We start from the raw sequence: 14,725 nt of genomic DNA, 5'->3' as shown, positions 1-14,725 counted from the left end.
ATTCCTTACTGAGACTCTCAACTTATGTGCATCTCTGCAAAGTGTACAAAATATTATTTATGTGCTGTGCTGATTCCCATTCCAATACAAATTTAATATCAATGAATCATAAATCTTTAAAAAGAACACGTCATGTTCCTTATTATAGCTTTTTGGTTTGCAATTTTCTTGAGGCTTAGCGTATGTCTGCATTGCCACTGGATGTGGGACTGCAGCACGTATGAATCCAAGCTAGCCTTCAAGAGCCACGAAGTCACAATAGCACGGATTTCAGGATGGGCTACGGAAGTACCCAGGGTCCTGGGCGGGTACATAGTCAAGTGGTAAGCCCTTCCTGAAGTCTGTGCTGCCACAGCTTCATCACTCTTGGTACATGAGCTAGAGAGATTGCAGTTAGCGCCAGCATGTCGATACATGATGCAATCATACTTTGATTCCAGAGTAAACATGCCATAATAGTAGTGTGGTGACCACCTGAGATTTGGCAGGCACATAGTCTCACAAAGGTGACTTTATGGCAGAAGTTCTCAATCTTTCTTTCTGAGGCCCCTAACGTGATAAAAATTGCACAGCCCACCTGTGCCACAAACAACTGATTTTCTGCATATTAAAGCCAGGGCCAGCATTACGGGGTAACAAGAAGGGCAACTGCCTGGGCCCCATGCCATAGGGCACCCCCAAAAGCTAAGTTGCCCAGGCTTCAGCTTCAGCCACAGGCAGTGGGACTCCGAGCCCTGGGCTTCAACTTTCTGCTCTGACCCCCCCTGGGTCTAACACTGTCCTGTTGGGAGGACCCCCTGAAATCTGCTTGTGCCCTCCAAGGGGTTCTGGACCCCTGGTTGAGAATCACTGCTTTTAGGTGGTTTGGTATAAGTGGGTTGTGGTTTGTACAAGTTAGGAACATTTAAATAGTGAGATTTCTTAAATGTGAACTGATTGTTATAATGTAACAGCTAATAATCATCATCTAGTAACAACTTGCCAACTTGCTATTCATTTGGTACATGCACTAGATCTGCAGAGAATTTTGCCTCTTTCTATATGAGGAATGCTTGAGCATTTGGGAAGGAACCAGTCTACAAAAGAACCCTGCCACATTTGATATGATGTCTGAAATTCAACAAAGAAGGATGCTTGGACTCTGTCCTATGTCTGTCTAGGGTGCGTGAAGGTATATAAAGAAGAAAATGTTGCATTTTCTGGTTTTAAGAGACAGCAATTGATACTTGTTTCTCCAGTATGTGCAATCCGTGCCTGGAGCCAGTAATTGATCCCAGACAGGGTTTAGTTATGGCATAGACCTGCCCATATCTAAAAAGCACAACTTTTGAATAAATGTTTGCAATGTTAAATAGTAATAAAAAAGGGCATGTGGGAAATAGAATCCAGAAAGAATCTGGACTTTATGCTTAATGCAAATGCTTTCAAGGTACAAGCACTCGTCTTTCACTATTGTTTCCTTTCAATACTTTAAGATCACCTTTGAGCTTTGACTCTAACCCATCATAGCAAAGAGAAAAGAAATGCACCTGCTAAGTCTTCCACAATCAGAGCGATAGAAGCAGAGTTAATGACACATAGAACACAATCAGTTTGAGCACACAGTGCCTTCCAGACACTTACCTTTCTGTGATTGTTTCTCTGAGTCCACTAGCAACACCCTTAACCACAGTACTAGCTTTGGGGGTCAGCACCACTTGAGATATAAAAAAGGAGCCTTTCTTTCTTCTCTCAATGATTGATGCCTGAAGAAACTGAATCAGTTTTTCTGGGTCTGTTGTATTTGCCCAAGGAGCTGGCATCATCTGCCCTGGCCAAAGAAATGGTACCTCAAGAGCCACTGGACTGTGATAAAATACCAACACTTGGTAATCCTTCTCCCACAGGTACTGGAGACTTACTTCTTGGGCAAATATAGCAGGGCACATTTTATTCCCAAAGATGCCTTTGAGCATTTGGACCAGGTTCTCATGATGATATTTCTGCATCCCATAGAAATGATTGAAGTCCAAGAAGACCACTTCTTTGTGGTGGTCAGTCAGAAATGCATTGATCTCTTCAAGGCCCTCATTGACTTTGGCACTGAATAAACCATGAGCAAAGTAAAGTTCATTATCAGGGTCTCTGGGTTTAGTGGAAATTCTGAGATCAAAATATCGTATACCTGAACCCAGCTGGCTAGTAAAGTTCATCGTCTGTGTTGCCAACCACTTTCTCATCAACTTTTTAGCCACAGTCCCAAATACAGAGACAAAATTCTGGACAGTTTCTGGTTGTTCAGGTCCAACTGGAGATGCTTCATCAATGTAGAAGCTAAAGGAGTCATGAGATCCTAAAAATATAACAAAGGAAAATCAATGTTACATTCACACACTTGAAGTTATAAATACTCCTCTCTTTCAGGATAATCTATTTTTTGATCAGCACAAAGATGCTCTCAAATTGACCTTTTCTTACCATCTGTCCCATCCCCAATGTATTATTTTCATGGAATCAATATTCGCTCTTTTGGCACTCTTAAGGGAACTAAATAAAATGAGTATTACTTTCACGAGTACCTCTTGGTTATGCCCTTAGTGCTACTGAAGTCAATGGCCCTGAATCTCAGTCAGGGGTAACTGTACAAGTATGTACTACCTGTGTAAATGAGAAGAGTATTAGGCCCAATACATCTGTTCACATGATGAATGATGATAATGAGCTAAAGTACATATCTTTGAAATTTTACAAAAAACTAACGGTTTTCAAAAGCACCCACATGGCCTAAATCCCACTGACTTTCAATCAGAATCCTAAACTAAGGATGTTTAGTTGCGGTTAACTTACTAGTCGAGTAGTCAATGGAATTTCCATTGACTACTCAACTAGTTGATATGCACTTCCACATTCCTCCTTTGAAACGTACAAGAGCCAATGGGGGCTCTTGTGCATTTCAAAGCAGAAGTGGACTCATGGAGCGTGGTGTCAGCGGGGGACTCAGAGTTCCCTGCTGACCCCGGGCTCCATGTTGTGCTGTGAATTTGAAATGCCACGTGGAGCCTGGGGTCAGCTGGGGACTACGCAGATGATCCCAGGCTCTGTGTGGCATTTCAGCAGAACCTGGGATCATCTGGGGACTCCCCAGCTGACCACAGGTTCTGTGCAGCATTTCCCCAGAACCTGGATTCAGCTGGGGACTCTCCAGCTGATGCTGGGTCCCACAAAAATGCCACGGGGAGCCCAGGATCAGGACCCTGGGCTCCATGCGGCACTGCTGCTTTGAAACACCACTTCGGCATTTCAAAGGGGCAGTGCCACTCAGCTGAGCTGGGATCAGCTGTGCGGCATTGCCCTTCGAAGTCCCACCTTTTCCCCCATCTTTGCTGCCTATGATAGAGGCAGAAAGGGGGCAGGGGGAAATCAACAGGTCAACTGACTATCGATAAGCATTTGCTTATCAAATAGTCAACTAGTCTTTAACATCCTTATCCTAAACCAGTTACTTTTGAAAAGGATATCCCAAATTTTGCACTCATGGGAGAAACAGTGTAAGAATGATAGTTTAACATGTATAACTAAGGCAGATGTAACACCAACAGACCCCAGCTGTCTATGGTAGAAGTGAATCTGGAACCCTTGAAGCTTTGTTCATGAGCCTCCCTAGAAGGTTTTTTCCATTCTTAAAAACACTGTAATGCAGTCTAAAGAGGAAGATGACAGTCACTTCCTGGTCATTACTGTTACAAAATTGTAACACTTGTGAGGTATCATTGGAAAAGGTGTAATCTGTTAAATATTATCTTGTTATAATGTGTACATCGAAACTGTGTGTGAAGTTTTGAACTTTTGCTTTGAGTTTAACTCAAACATGTTGTGGGTCTCAAACACCCCCAGGCTAGCTCTTCAGAAATAACAAAGGAGGTGTAAACAAGGACGTCTGCATGTCTTCCCTTATGACACCTCAGACAGCACGTAAGCAAAGGTGCAAGCTAGAATCTGCAGTCCAGCTGAAGGACAGATGGCAGAGCACATATGCCATTAAACTGCTTGACCTGAAACACAGCCAGGATTTTTCTGGCAAAAAGAGTGAAGATATAAATGGAGAAGAAATGCCCCCAGCCACCTTTTTCCTACCCCATCTCTGGACTACTAATTCTGACAAGAAGATTGAACAAAAGGATTAAGGTTCCCAAAAAGCTATTTGAACAACTCAGAGAGACTAGAAAACTTGCAGATTTAACATCCCTACTAACATATTGGACTATATGCTCTGATCTACCTGTAATATGTTATACCTGCCTTAACCTTTTCATAACACTCATTTATTTTCCTAGTTAATAAATCTTTAGTTAGTTTACTAAATGATTGAGGCCAACATATGCCAAAATCCTTCCACCAAAAACAACATTGCAGCCAAAGAACCTAATATGTGGTGATTTTTAGCTTTAATAACCTTTCATCACAGAAGTCCGGTTTGTATGAATGGAGATCTGGGCCACTGGAGTTCTAAAGGGACTGCTTGCTTCTCCATATTAAGCTGTATAGTGATCCAGGAGCACACATTTGTTGCTGGTTTAGATAATCTGATTATAGAATAAACACCAGTGTGAAGTAGCAGGGTAGTGAGGTACAGGAAAGGGTGCATGCTCCTGACCCCCCACAAACCCTATTTTGACAGGTTTGCCAGGTGTCTGGTTTTTGACTGGAACATCCATTGAAAAGGAACCCTGGCAGCTCTGGTGAGCATTGCTGACTGGCCCATTAAAGTCTGGTTGGCAGGGCTGGCAAGCTTCCCACCTGGCTTTGCATGGTTTCTGGAAGCGGCAACATGTCTCTTTGGGTGCTAGGGGAAGAAATGGCCAGGGAGGCTCCATGCATGCTGCTTCCACTCTGAGCAACAACACTGCAACCTACATGGGCAGAACCACCTGGCTGCCCCTATGCTTAAGAGCTAAGGGACATGTTGGTAAGTGTAGCCCAGAGCCCACTCCCCGCACTCCTTTCCCCACCTCAACCCTTTGCCTCAGCCCACAGCCTGCCTGGGATGGGTTTATAGGCTCCAGCACAGCAGCTAGCTCTATGGGTGAAATTCATCAGAACACAAAGGGCCTGAACCCCGAAGTTTGTGCATATCCCTTTGAAGTCAATGGGACATTTGTGCCCAGAATGGGCTGCAGCACTGGAGCCATCAAGTTTCAGGCTGTACGGTACCACAAGATCATCTAACCAGTAGTCTGACCTCCTTATATCACAGACTACTAACCCACCCAGCAACTGCACGCTGGATCCTATGTAACCCACTCACCTAGTGTGGTTCATTGTCTCATGCAGTGGTACCTAGACTACAGCAACAGATAAGAACAAGAGACCTCTACAGGATGGGTTAAGAGCCAGATGGCTTTATAGCTCAAGCTGTAGAGGCTCCTATACTAAGCTCCGGAGATGCCAGGTTCAAATCCACCTGGTGGTTATAACTAGGTTTGTGGGAGGCAACTGAAATAAGACCAAAATATTACAGCAGACAGACTTCAGTTATGTGCCACAGAATCAGAGAGACTAAGGTGTACCAGTGCCTGAAATCCCCACAATGGCAGGGGAAAATTAAAGTCAAACCCAGAAAATCCTGGTAAGTGACCTGCAGCCACACACTGGGTATGAAATTTAACCTCCCTTAACATCATGGCCAGTCAAAGAAAATTCTTTCCTGACCCAACACACGGTGATTAGTTAAATTCTGGGCATGTGAGCAAGAATCAGCCAGCAAAATGTGAGAGAAAACATTCAGTGCCACATCAGAATTCTGGACCTCTCTGTCCAATGCCCCATCGACTGCTGTGGCCATATTTCTGACGAAAGAAATTAAAACGGAAAACAATCTCCCCCCCAGAAGATATTGGGAAGGGAGAGGGGAAAGGGTCCCTTTCCTCACCCCTATAGGTGGTGACATGAAACCCCCTCTGGAGTTTTTGGGAACATAAAACTAGGCTCTAAGTAATTCAAATGCCTAGCATAAACAGTAGGATTTTCACCAATGCTTAAGTCCCAATGACTTTGAAAGCTGTGGCAAACCAACAGATCAAGGTGAAAGTACTCCCCAGTTTGCTAATTTTGATAACATATTAGCTAAAGCACGATGAACCTTGTACATTGCAATGACAGATGAAAAGTTTTCTTCTTTACAAGAAAGAAAAAAGTTGTTATTGCCCATCTCAAGCTTTCGTTGATTTAATTTTTTGATGCCAAAGAATTCCTTCATCCAATATTAAAACCACCCTCCTAGTATCTCCCTAAAAGTCCCATTTCCCCCTTATTGTCTTAACTGCCTTCTTGAACTGCATTTTATTTTAAATCAACTGAGAGCTGTGATTAAGCTTGCTTCCAATAAGTGTTGTTCTGATATATTCCTTGCACAGCCTGGTTAGATCAGAGAGATATATGTGGTTACACAGAGCTATCCTAATAGACTAGATCTGCATACAGCATTTTAATGCTAAATCTGTTACTAGCAGATTAGAGGAGTGACTTATGTTTCAACGTATTACAGGAAAAATAAATGGATACATGAAAAGTTCTGTAAGGATTTGTATGGTAGCAGTTGACTGTAGTACTAAGCCCCAATTTTATGGGAAAATAGACTAACTAGACCATTAGTCTGTTCCTGCTAGTTGCCTCTGGTAGCCTGATCTTCCAAAAGAAGGCATACAACTCCTAATACACACCTAGTCAATATAAAAAGTAATTATTTAAATGACTAGAGCCAAGAGGAACAGCACAAAAAGTCTTCTCAGAGGATTACGTTTACCGATATACACTATTTAACTTTTGTAAAGCAAGCCATAGACAATATACAGGAGGAGGGGAAAATTCATTTCATGGCTGGCAAACTTGTGAATATTTTCTGTCAGAAAAGTAATGTTTGTATTCTTATGCACAGGCCAGAATCCACAACAGGAGAGAAGAGTGCCATTAGTTTAGAGACACTGGGCCATGTTGTGCAGACTGGATGAGAAGAAGTCATTAAAAGGTATCAAAAGGCTCTGTGGCCTTGGACTAGTCATCTATTCTTCAACTGCACTCTCAGAGCCAGAAACCCCCAGGCTTGCTGTAGGTTCTCTGGGACCCTCCAGCTTCCTTTCAAGAGCTTTTGGGTTGTATTATATCCATGTCGTGAGAGTAGTAGCTGCAAGAGCCCTGAAGCTAACTTCCTGCACATGGAAGGCTGCAGCTCTGCACCCTTACCATTTGTATCACAGCAGAGATCTCAGTTGATATTAGCCACATCATAAAGGTAGCAGCAAGAGAAAATCTGCTCCAAAGACCTTACAGTTTAAACAGACAAGATGGACAACAGTGCGTGGGAGGCATAAAGAAGCAAAATGACTTGCCAAGAGTGTTACAGCAGGAGACCCAGGAACGGAAACAACATTTTCTCATTGCTAGCCCATTGTCATATCCACTATTGAATGATATTGCAAGGGCCAGTTTTCCTGCAACATTTATTCTGCCACAGGCTGCCTCCAAGAAGGGCTGGGTGATGGAGTGGCTGCAGCTCAGTGCAGTGTTCGCTGGTAGGTTTTTTAATATGCAAAGGAGAAGATCTGAGTCTTATTCCTTAACTTTCACTCAGAACAGACTCTCTTGTATTGACTCACCCTAGTTCCATTTCAATCTTTTCTCCTACACCCAGGTGTACACACAGAGCTCCTCGCTCCTCCCTGCTTTGCCAACTGGGCTTTTTTCACCACAATCACTCCACTTTCCCACAATCAGCCTCATCAGGGACTGGCTTCCGTTCCTACATTTATAGCTATTAATCAGCCACTTCAATTTTATGTACTCAGCCATGGTAACATGCTTTCATACTACTTATTTCAAAATAAGTAGCCAGAAAAACTTGAAAAATAAAATAATTACTCATTGGATACCCACTCTCACAGGATGACTCCACAGTAAAAAAAAAAAAAAAAAAAAAAAAGTTTAGGTGTGTTTCTGTTGATGGTCTCAGTTTTAGAAGTAATTGCAAATGATGCTTAAGGTGGCTGTAGCATGCAGAGTCAAAAAATAAAGTGACCAGTTTCAATCACTGAGACTTTAAACTTTGTACTCTCAGGTAGTCAAGCATTATTTAGATATTCAAGAGTGAAGAGTACAGTAACATCTAGCTTGCAGGCAAAACGTTTTTGGTATTTTCATTACGGAAATGGCCTTAGTTTTCTATAGTGAAGTCTTCTAATGGGACAACTGGGAATATGAGGCCTAGTTATCAAGATATTTCTAGACTCTCTAGAGGGCTATGCCCCCCAATTTAAAAAATAATTGGACTCAATGGTGGGGAAAGGACCACAAGGGAGAATGTATTGCAGTTTAGTTGTCTCTTTCATTCCCTAGAGAGTTTACTGGACTACTGCCAACCTACTATTCCTGCCTCACATTATTATCCCTTCATTCATAAAAAGGCCAAACATGATTGGACTTTGGTACTTTTACTCTCCCCTCAGCACCCCTCAGGGAATGCCTAGATCCTCTTGCTTAATGGGGGAGGGGAGGGGACGAGGGATGTTTCTGGTGATTGCCACATAGATTAGTTTGTTCAGAAATGCAATATTTTTTCACAGCATTCCTCATGTCCTCAAGATTCACTAGTCATAGCAAGATACAAGTAGGACACACAACTCTGATGCATTTTCTGACACCATAACAACCCCCAGATCTTTTTCAGAGTCACTGCTTCCCAGAATAGGGTCTCCCCCTGTATGAGCCTCCTCCCACCCCAAATTCAGGGAGACTCACCTTGGCTTTTGTCTCACCCTTTCCATTCAAGGCCCTGTCCCTTCCTTGCTGGAGCCTTCAGCTCCCCACCATAGCCAGAGTAGTCCTGCCTCAGCCAGCTGAAGTCCCAACTGTCCCATCCCCTGCCCTGGAACATTATGTGTCCTGAGCACTGCCCCTGGCAACACCAAGTACAGGGCAGCTTGCAGGCCAACACTAGTCCTATCTCCCCTCTGCTTCAAGGGAAGCAGCCAAGCAAGGGTGTCAAGAAGAGCATGACCAGAAGGAGTGGGGGGGAGGGGGCGGCGGTAGGGGGAAGAGCAGGATACAGGAGAGGGCCTTGGGGCAGATGATGGGCAGCAGCATGCCTGGCTATTTGAGGAGGCTTAACCAGGCCTGCAATATTGACCACCTATCCTGTAAATTTGGCCCACATTATTTATTTATTTACAGATGTTAATGTTTAAAACATCTTAGACAAGTTAGATGCCCTCAAGTCACCAGAACTTCATGATATGCATCCTAAAATATTCAAGGTGCTGACTAAGGAGATACCTGAGACATTAGTGATTATCTTCAAAAAATCATGAAAGATGGAAGAGATTCCTGAGAATTCCAAAGGGCAATAAAGTGCCAATCTATAAAAAAAGACTAAGAACTACCTCAGGGATTGCAGACCACTAAACTTCAGTAATCATGAAGTTAATGGAGCAAATAATCAATCAATTTGCAAACACCTAGAAGATAACAGGATGGTAATAAGAGTCAGCAAGGATTTCTCAAAATCAAATCATGTTAAACCAATCTAAAGCTTTTTTTGACAGGGTAACATGCATTGTGGAGAATGGGGAGTGGTAGATATGATACACCTGAACTTTTGTAAGGCTTGATCTGTCTTGCATGACCATCTCATAGGCAATTTAGGAAAATACAGACAAGGTGGAGCGACTGTCGGTGCATACATAAATGGTCAGAAAACCAATCCCAGAGATAAGTTATCAGTGGCCTACAGTCAATTTGGAATTGCGTGGGAGCCCATAGGGATCAATTCTGGGTCCAGTTCTGTTCAATATCTTCTTTGATGATTTAGATAAATGGCAGAGAACCCTGATAAAGCATAAACCCAAAGTACTCCAATTAGGAAGGAACAATGAGTTGCACACCTAAAAAATTGAAAGTGACTGCCCAGGAAGTAGTACTATAAAGAAATGGATTGGAAAGTTATAGTGGATCACAAGCTAAATTATGAGTCAACAAAAAAGAGAACATCATTCTAGTACATATCAGCAGGAGTGTGTTTAAGCAAGACATGCAACGTAATTTTTCTGCTCTACTCCTAATAATAAGGCCTCAATTGGGGCATCATATCTAATTATGGGTGTCACATTTCAGGAAAGTGGTGGACACATTAAAGAAAGGCTGGAAAGAACAACAAAGATGATTAAAAGTCTAGAAAACCTGACCTATGAGGAAAGATTGAAAAAAAAAACAAACCTGGATTTGTGTAGTCCGGAGAAGAGTTGATGGGACCAGTAGGAAATGCTAACAGTTTTCAAGTATAAAAATAGACTGTTCCAAGGAGGATGGTTAAAACATTGCTCTCATTAAGCTCTGAGGATGGGACATTAGAAAAATCTTCCTAGCTGTATGGAAGCACTGGAACAAACTGCCTAGAGAGGCTGTGGAATCTCCATCACAGAAGGTTTTTGAGAACAGGTTAGACAAACACCTGTCAAGAATGGTCTTGAGTGCAAAAGACTGGACTAGATGACCCATTGAGGTCTCTTCCAGTTCTACCCCTCTATGATTCCATGTACATGTTTACATTATCCATATTAAAAGGTGTATTTGTTTGCTTTCACCCAGTTTCCAAAGCTATCCAGCTTGCTCTGAATCAGTGGCCTGTCTTCTTGGTTATTTATCACTCCCCTAATTTCTGTATCATCTTCAAACTTTCAGTGATGTTTTCTTTTAGGTCACAGATAAAGATGTTAAACAGTAAAGGACCAAGAAGTGATCCCTCTGGGACACACTTGAAAAAATACCTGCTTAATGATTCCCACTTCACAATTACAGTTTGAGACTGAGAAGTTAGCTAGTTTCTAAGCTGTTCAATGTGTGCCATGTTAATTTCATATTGTTCTATTTTTAAACCAAAATATCATGTGGGACCAAGTCAGATGCCTCACAAAAGTCAGAATCAATTTTGTTTCACAGGATCTTTTTTCCATAAACCTATGTTTTTTCCATAAACCCATTACCCTCCTTTAATCAATCAAGTCCCATATTAGCCATTCTATTATCTTGCTTGGGATCAATGTCAGACAGTCTGGACTATAATTTACTCTGATCATTCTATTACCCTTTTAAAATACTGGCATAACATGAACTTTCTTCCAGTGTACAGGAACTTCCACAGTATTCCAAGACTTACTGAATAATCAACATGAATGGTCCAGAAAGCTCAACAGTGACATCTTTTAAAGCTCTGGGATGCAAGTTGTCTGGACCTGCTGATTTTAAAATGTCTAACCTTAAAAAGTAACAGAAATGTAGCCGTGTTAGTCTGGTGTAACTGAAGCAAGATACAGGACTATGTAGCACTTTAAAGACTAACAAGATGGTTTATTAGATGATGAGCTTTCGTGGGCCAGACCCACTTCCTCAGATCAAATAGTGGATGAAAATAGTCACAACCATATATATCAAAGGATACAATTTAAAAAAAATGAACACATATGATTTGTCCTTTTCATATGTGCTCATTTTTTAAAATCGTATCCTTTGGTATATATGGTTGTGACTATTTTCATCCACTATTTGATCTGAGGAAGTGGGTCTGGCCCACGAAAGCTCATCATCTAATAAACCATCTTGTTAGTCTTTAAAGTGCTACATAGTCCTGTATTTTGCTTAACCTTAAAAAGGCTCTGTTGAACAGTTTCCTGAGATACTAGTGGGATGAAAAGTGTGTTGTTATCAACTATGACTATTTCAGCTGTAATTCCCAAGTACAGAATAGTTATGGACAGGCCCGCTAACATGGGTGACAAAAGGGGCAACTGCCCTGGGGCCAAGCAATTGCAGCAGTGGTGGCCAGAGCACCTGGCCCTTTAAAATCGCCTCTGGAGTACTGCACCAGAGAGCTGGGCTGCACCTCACTCCAGACAGTGCTATGGGCTAGGAGAACACGTAGGAGAACCATCTTCCAGGGGTGTAGAGATGCCCTCTCACAGTGCCCAGGGGCCCATGGAGGCTGACGGCTCAACTGTTTATGAAATGCTGCTATCTTTTCTGCATCATTACTATTTATATCATCATTTGCATTTGTAGTAGATCAATAACACTTTTAGAATTATTTTTATCTTAATATACTTACAAAAATCTCCTTATTATCCTTTATTATAAAGGCTATAGATTTCTCTTTCTGGCCCTTTCGTCTGTTATCACTTTTCTTCAATTCCTTGCTTCTGATTTATTTCTCTTATGGTACATTTTCCCTTTTCTATTTATTTAAAATTATTTATCGGTATCTTCACTCCCCCTCTAAACCACATTATTTTTAAACAATATAGCTGCTTTCCTTGATTGTGGGTATCTAAAGTGCTTTTAAACAATACCCTATTATCATTCATATTTTTCTGATTAAATTCTTTCTCCTGGTTTTGACTTGGCTCATAATTATTTTCACCTTTGTGAAATTGATTCCTTTAATATATGTACTTTGTTCTATTTGCACATTATAAATGTGACCTAGTCATGATCACTTGTACCAAAGCTACTATTAATTTTTAGTTCTGTGATAAGTTCTCCTCTTTATCAGTTACAGCCCTCTCCCTCCTATGAGCTTCCCTTGAGCTGCACTATTGCCAAGAATTTCCCTACCCATGCCTGCTGCAGCCTTACTTCCAAACTGCCTTGGAGGGAAGGGTTAATAAAATGACTATTTGAAATAAGTGGGTGCATGCGCATAAGCGAGAAATTGTGTGGGGAGTGTCTTTAGGTCTATCCCATTTCCTACTGCAGAAGCAAAGCGCAGTTGGCTTGTTTCCTTGAACCCTAAATCAGCTTGTATCACAGTTTACATTTCAAGGTTACCTTTGCATGGAAGAGAACTAGAGACTTCTTTCTAATCAAGTAAATAAAAGAAAGCAAGCTAAGATTCTCCTTTAACATTGATGTTTGCTCTCCAAATAGGGTGCAGGTGCCACAGCTATGGATTTTATGAGGCTAACCAGTAACACAATTTTTTTTTTTAAATGAAAGAGGTAATGTAAACACATGCAGTCCTCACAGCCAGCTTTCCCCTCTCCTTTGATCATTTCCTTAGTCATTGGTCTCTTGTAATTATTTGTGTAGGAGGATGTGTGCAATGTTTTCTATGAAATTTCACAAAGTTAAAAAGGCATCGCTGAGTGCAGATACCTTCCCACCTCTTCCCAGTCAACCCACCCCCAGACAGATTTCAGTATAGAACTTGTTCAGATAAATTAAAGCATGGTGTGAGATTATTTCAAAGACAAGTCCTTTTCACTTGCTTCACCATAGAATAGTTCATTTAACCAAATATGGGCTCCAAATGAAGACCCCTATTCTACATTCTTTACTCAGGCAAATGTCTTATTAATTTGAGTTAACTGACCAAGGGCAGCAGTATTAGGCCTTAACTCAGAATCAGTGTGGAACTGACTAGTCATTATGGTTAATCAGCTCATTAGAGATTGCATGCTGTGCAAATACATTAACAAAGCAGGTGCTTCTTATGAGGGAACAAGATAAACTCCTATAGGAATTAAGCTTCTAATGCCTATTTATGCCACTGAAAACTGCCCCACACTTGTCTTTTACAAGTAGATTTTCCATGAAAAATTTTAGAGAACTTTTCAATTTCTTGATTAGATGAAAGATTTCATTTCATTTCAGTTTTCATTTCAGATTTCATTTCAGTTTCAAAACCACAATACATTTTAGGGGGTTTCTTCCCTCCCTCCTCCTCCCTCCCACACTTTGAAGTGGACCAAAGGAGGTGAGAGGAAGGGAAATCTATTGCTTTATTTTTTTTAAGTGTTTCCTACTTTCCATTTCCTTTTTACACACACACACACACACACACACACACACACAGCCTCCCTCCCTCCCTCCCGTGGAATAATTCTTGATGCTTTAATGAAGACTCCCAAGTATATACATAAATAATAATAAACACTATTTAAAATGAGCATGTAGCTAACATTTATTATAGATAAATTTGAGCAAAACCATTGTCATAAGAGTCCTGCTGGGAAACATTTTTTACCTTCAGTCAGGAAGTAAACAGCAAGAACTGAGCCTGCACAATTACAGCCATCCAGGACTTGTTGGTACAGGCAGTCCCCGGGTTACGTACAAGATAGGGACTGTAGGTTTGTTCTTAAGTTGAATCTGTATGTAAGTCGGAACTGGCGTCCAGATTCAGCCACTGCTGAAACTGACCGCCAGTTCTGACTTACATACAGAATCAACTTAAGAACCCCAGGCATCCCCAAGTCAGCTGCTGCTGAAACTGATCAGCAGCTGATTCCAGGAAGCCCGGGGAGACGGTCTCCAGCAGACCAGCTTACGAACGGGGCTTTCTCGCCCCGGAGCTCGCAGGTAGCAATCCGCCACCTCGACCTCCGGGGCGAGAAAGCCCCGTTTGTAAGTGCGGATCCGACATAAGTCGGATCCGCGTAAGTCGGGGACTGCCTGTATAAATTTTCAGATGGAAGCTGCATGAGCAGACAGCAGGGAAGGTAAAGAGCAAGTAGTAGGACAAAGTGGCTGCTTAGGGATTAATGGAGTCAGTGGGGGGGAGGGGGAGGAAGAGGTGCTGAAGAGGGGACTAAGGAGTTAGCAATGCCTCCCTGCTTTGGAGAGTAGAGTAGCTACAGCATGGCAGGTTAGTGACTTGAGTTTCAGCAAACAGTGAAACTACAGGCATTTAATAACACCGAAGTGG

The 14,725-nt window shown here is 41.9% G+C and overlaps 1 protein-coding gene across 1 annotated transcript in view; it reads right to left on the bottom strand.

Moving 5' to 3' along the window:
* The window catches only part of PLCXD3 (phosphatidylinositol specific phospholipase C X domain containing 3), a 134,575-nt gene that overhangs the window by 49,415 nt on the left and 70,435 nt on the right, over positions 1–14,725 (bottom strand). The window contains exon 2 of the mRNA XM_006139494.4: positions 1,624–2,332. Within this exon, the coding sequence (XP_006139556.2) occupies positions 1,624–2,332 (709 nt within the window). The remainder of the gene's footprint in view (positions 1–1,623; positions 2,333–14,725) is intronic.

This window comes from Pelodiscus sinensis, chromosome 6, assembly GCF_049634645.1.
Source record: "Pelodiscus sinensis isolate JC-2024 chromosome 6, ASM4963464v1, whole genome shotgun sequence".
Classification (NCBI taxonomy): domain Eukaryota; kingdom Metazoa; phylum Chordata; order Testudines; family Trionychidae; genus Pelodiscus; species Pelodiscus sinensis.
The sequence above is the reverse complement of the archived record's forward strand: the minus strand, read 5'-3'. Positions and strand labels throughout refer to the sequence as shown.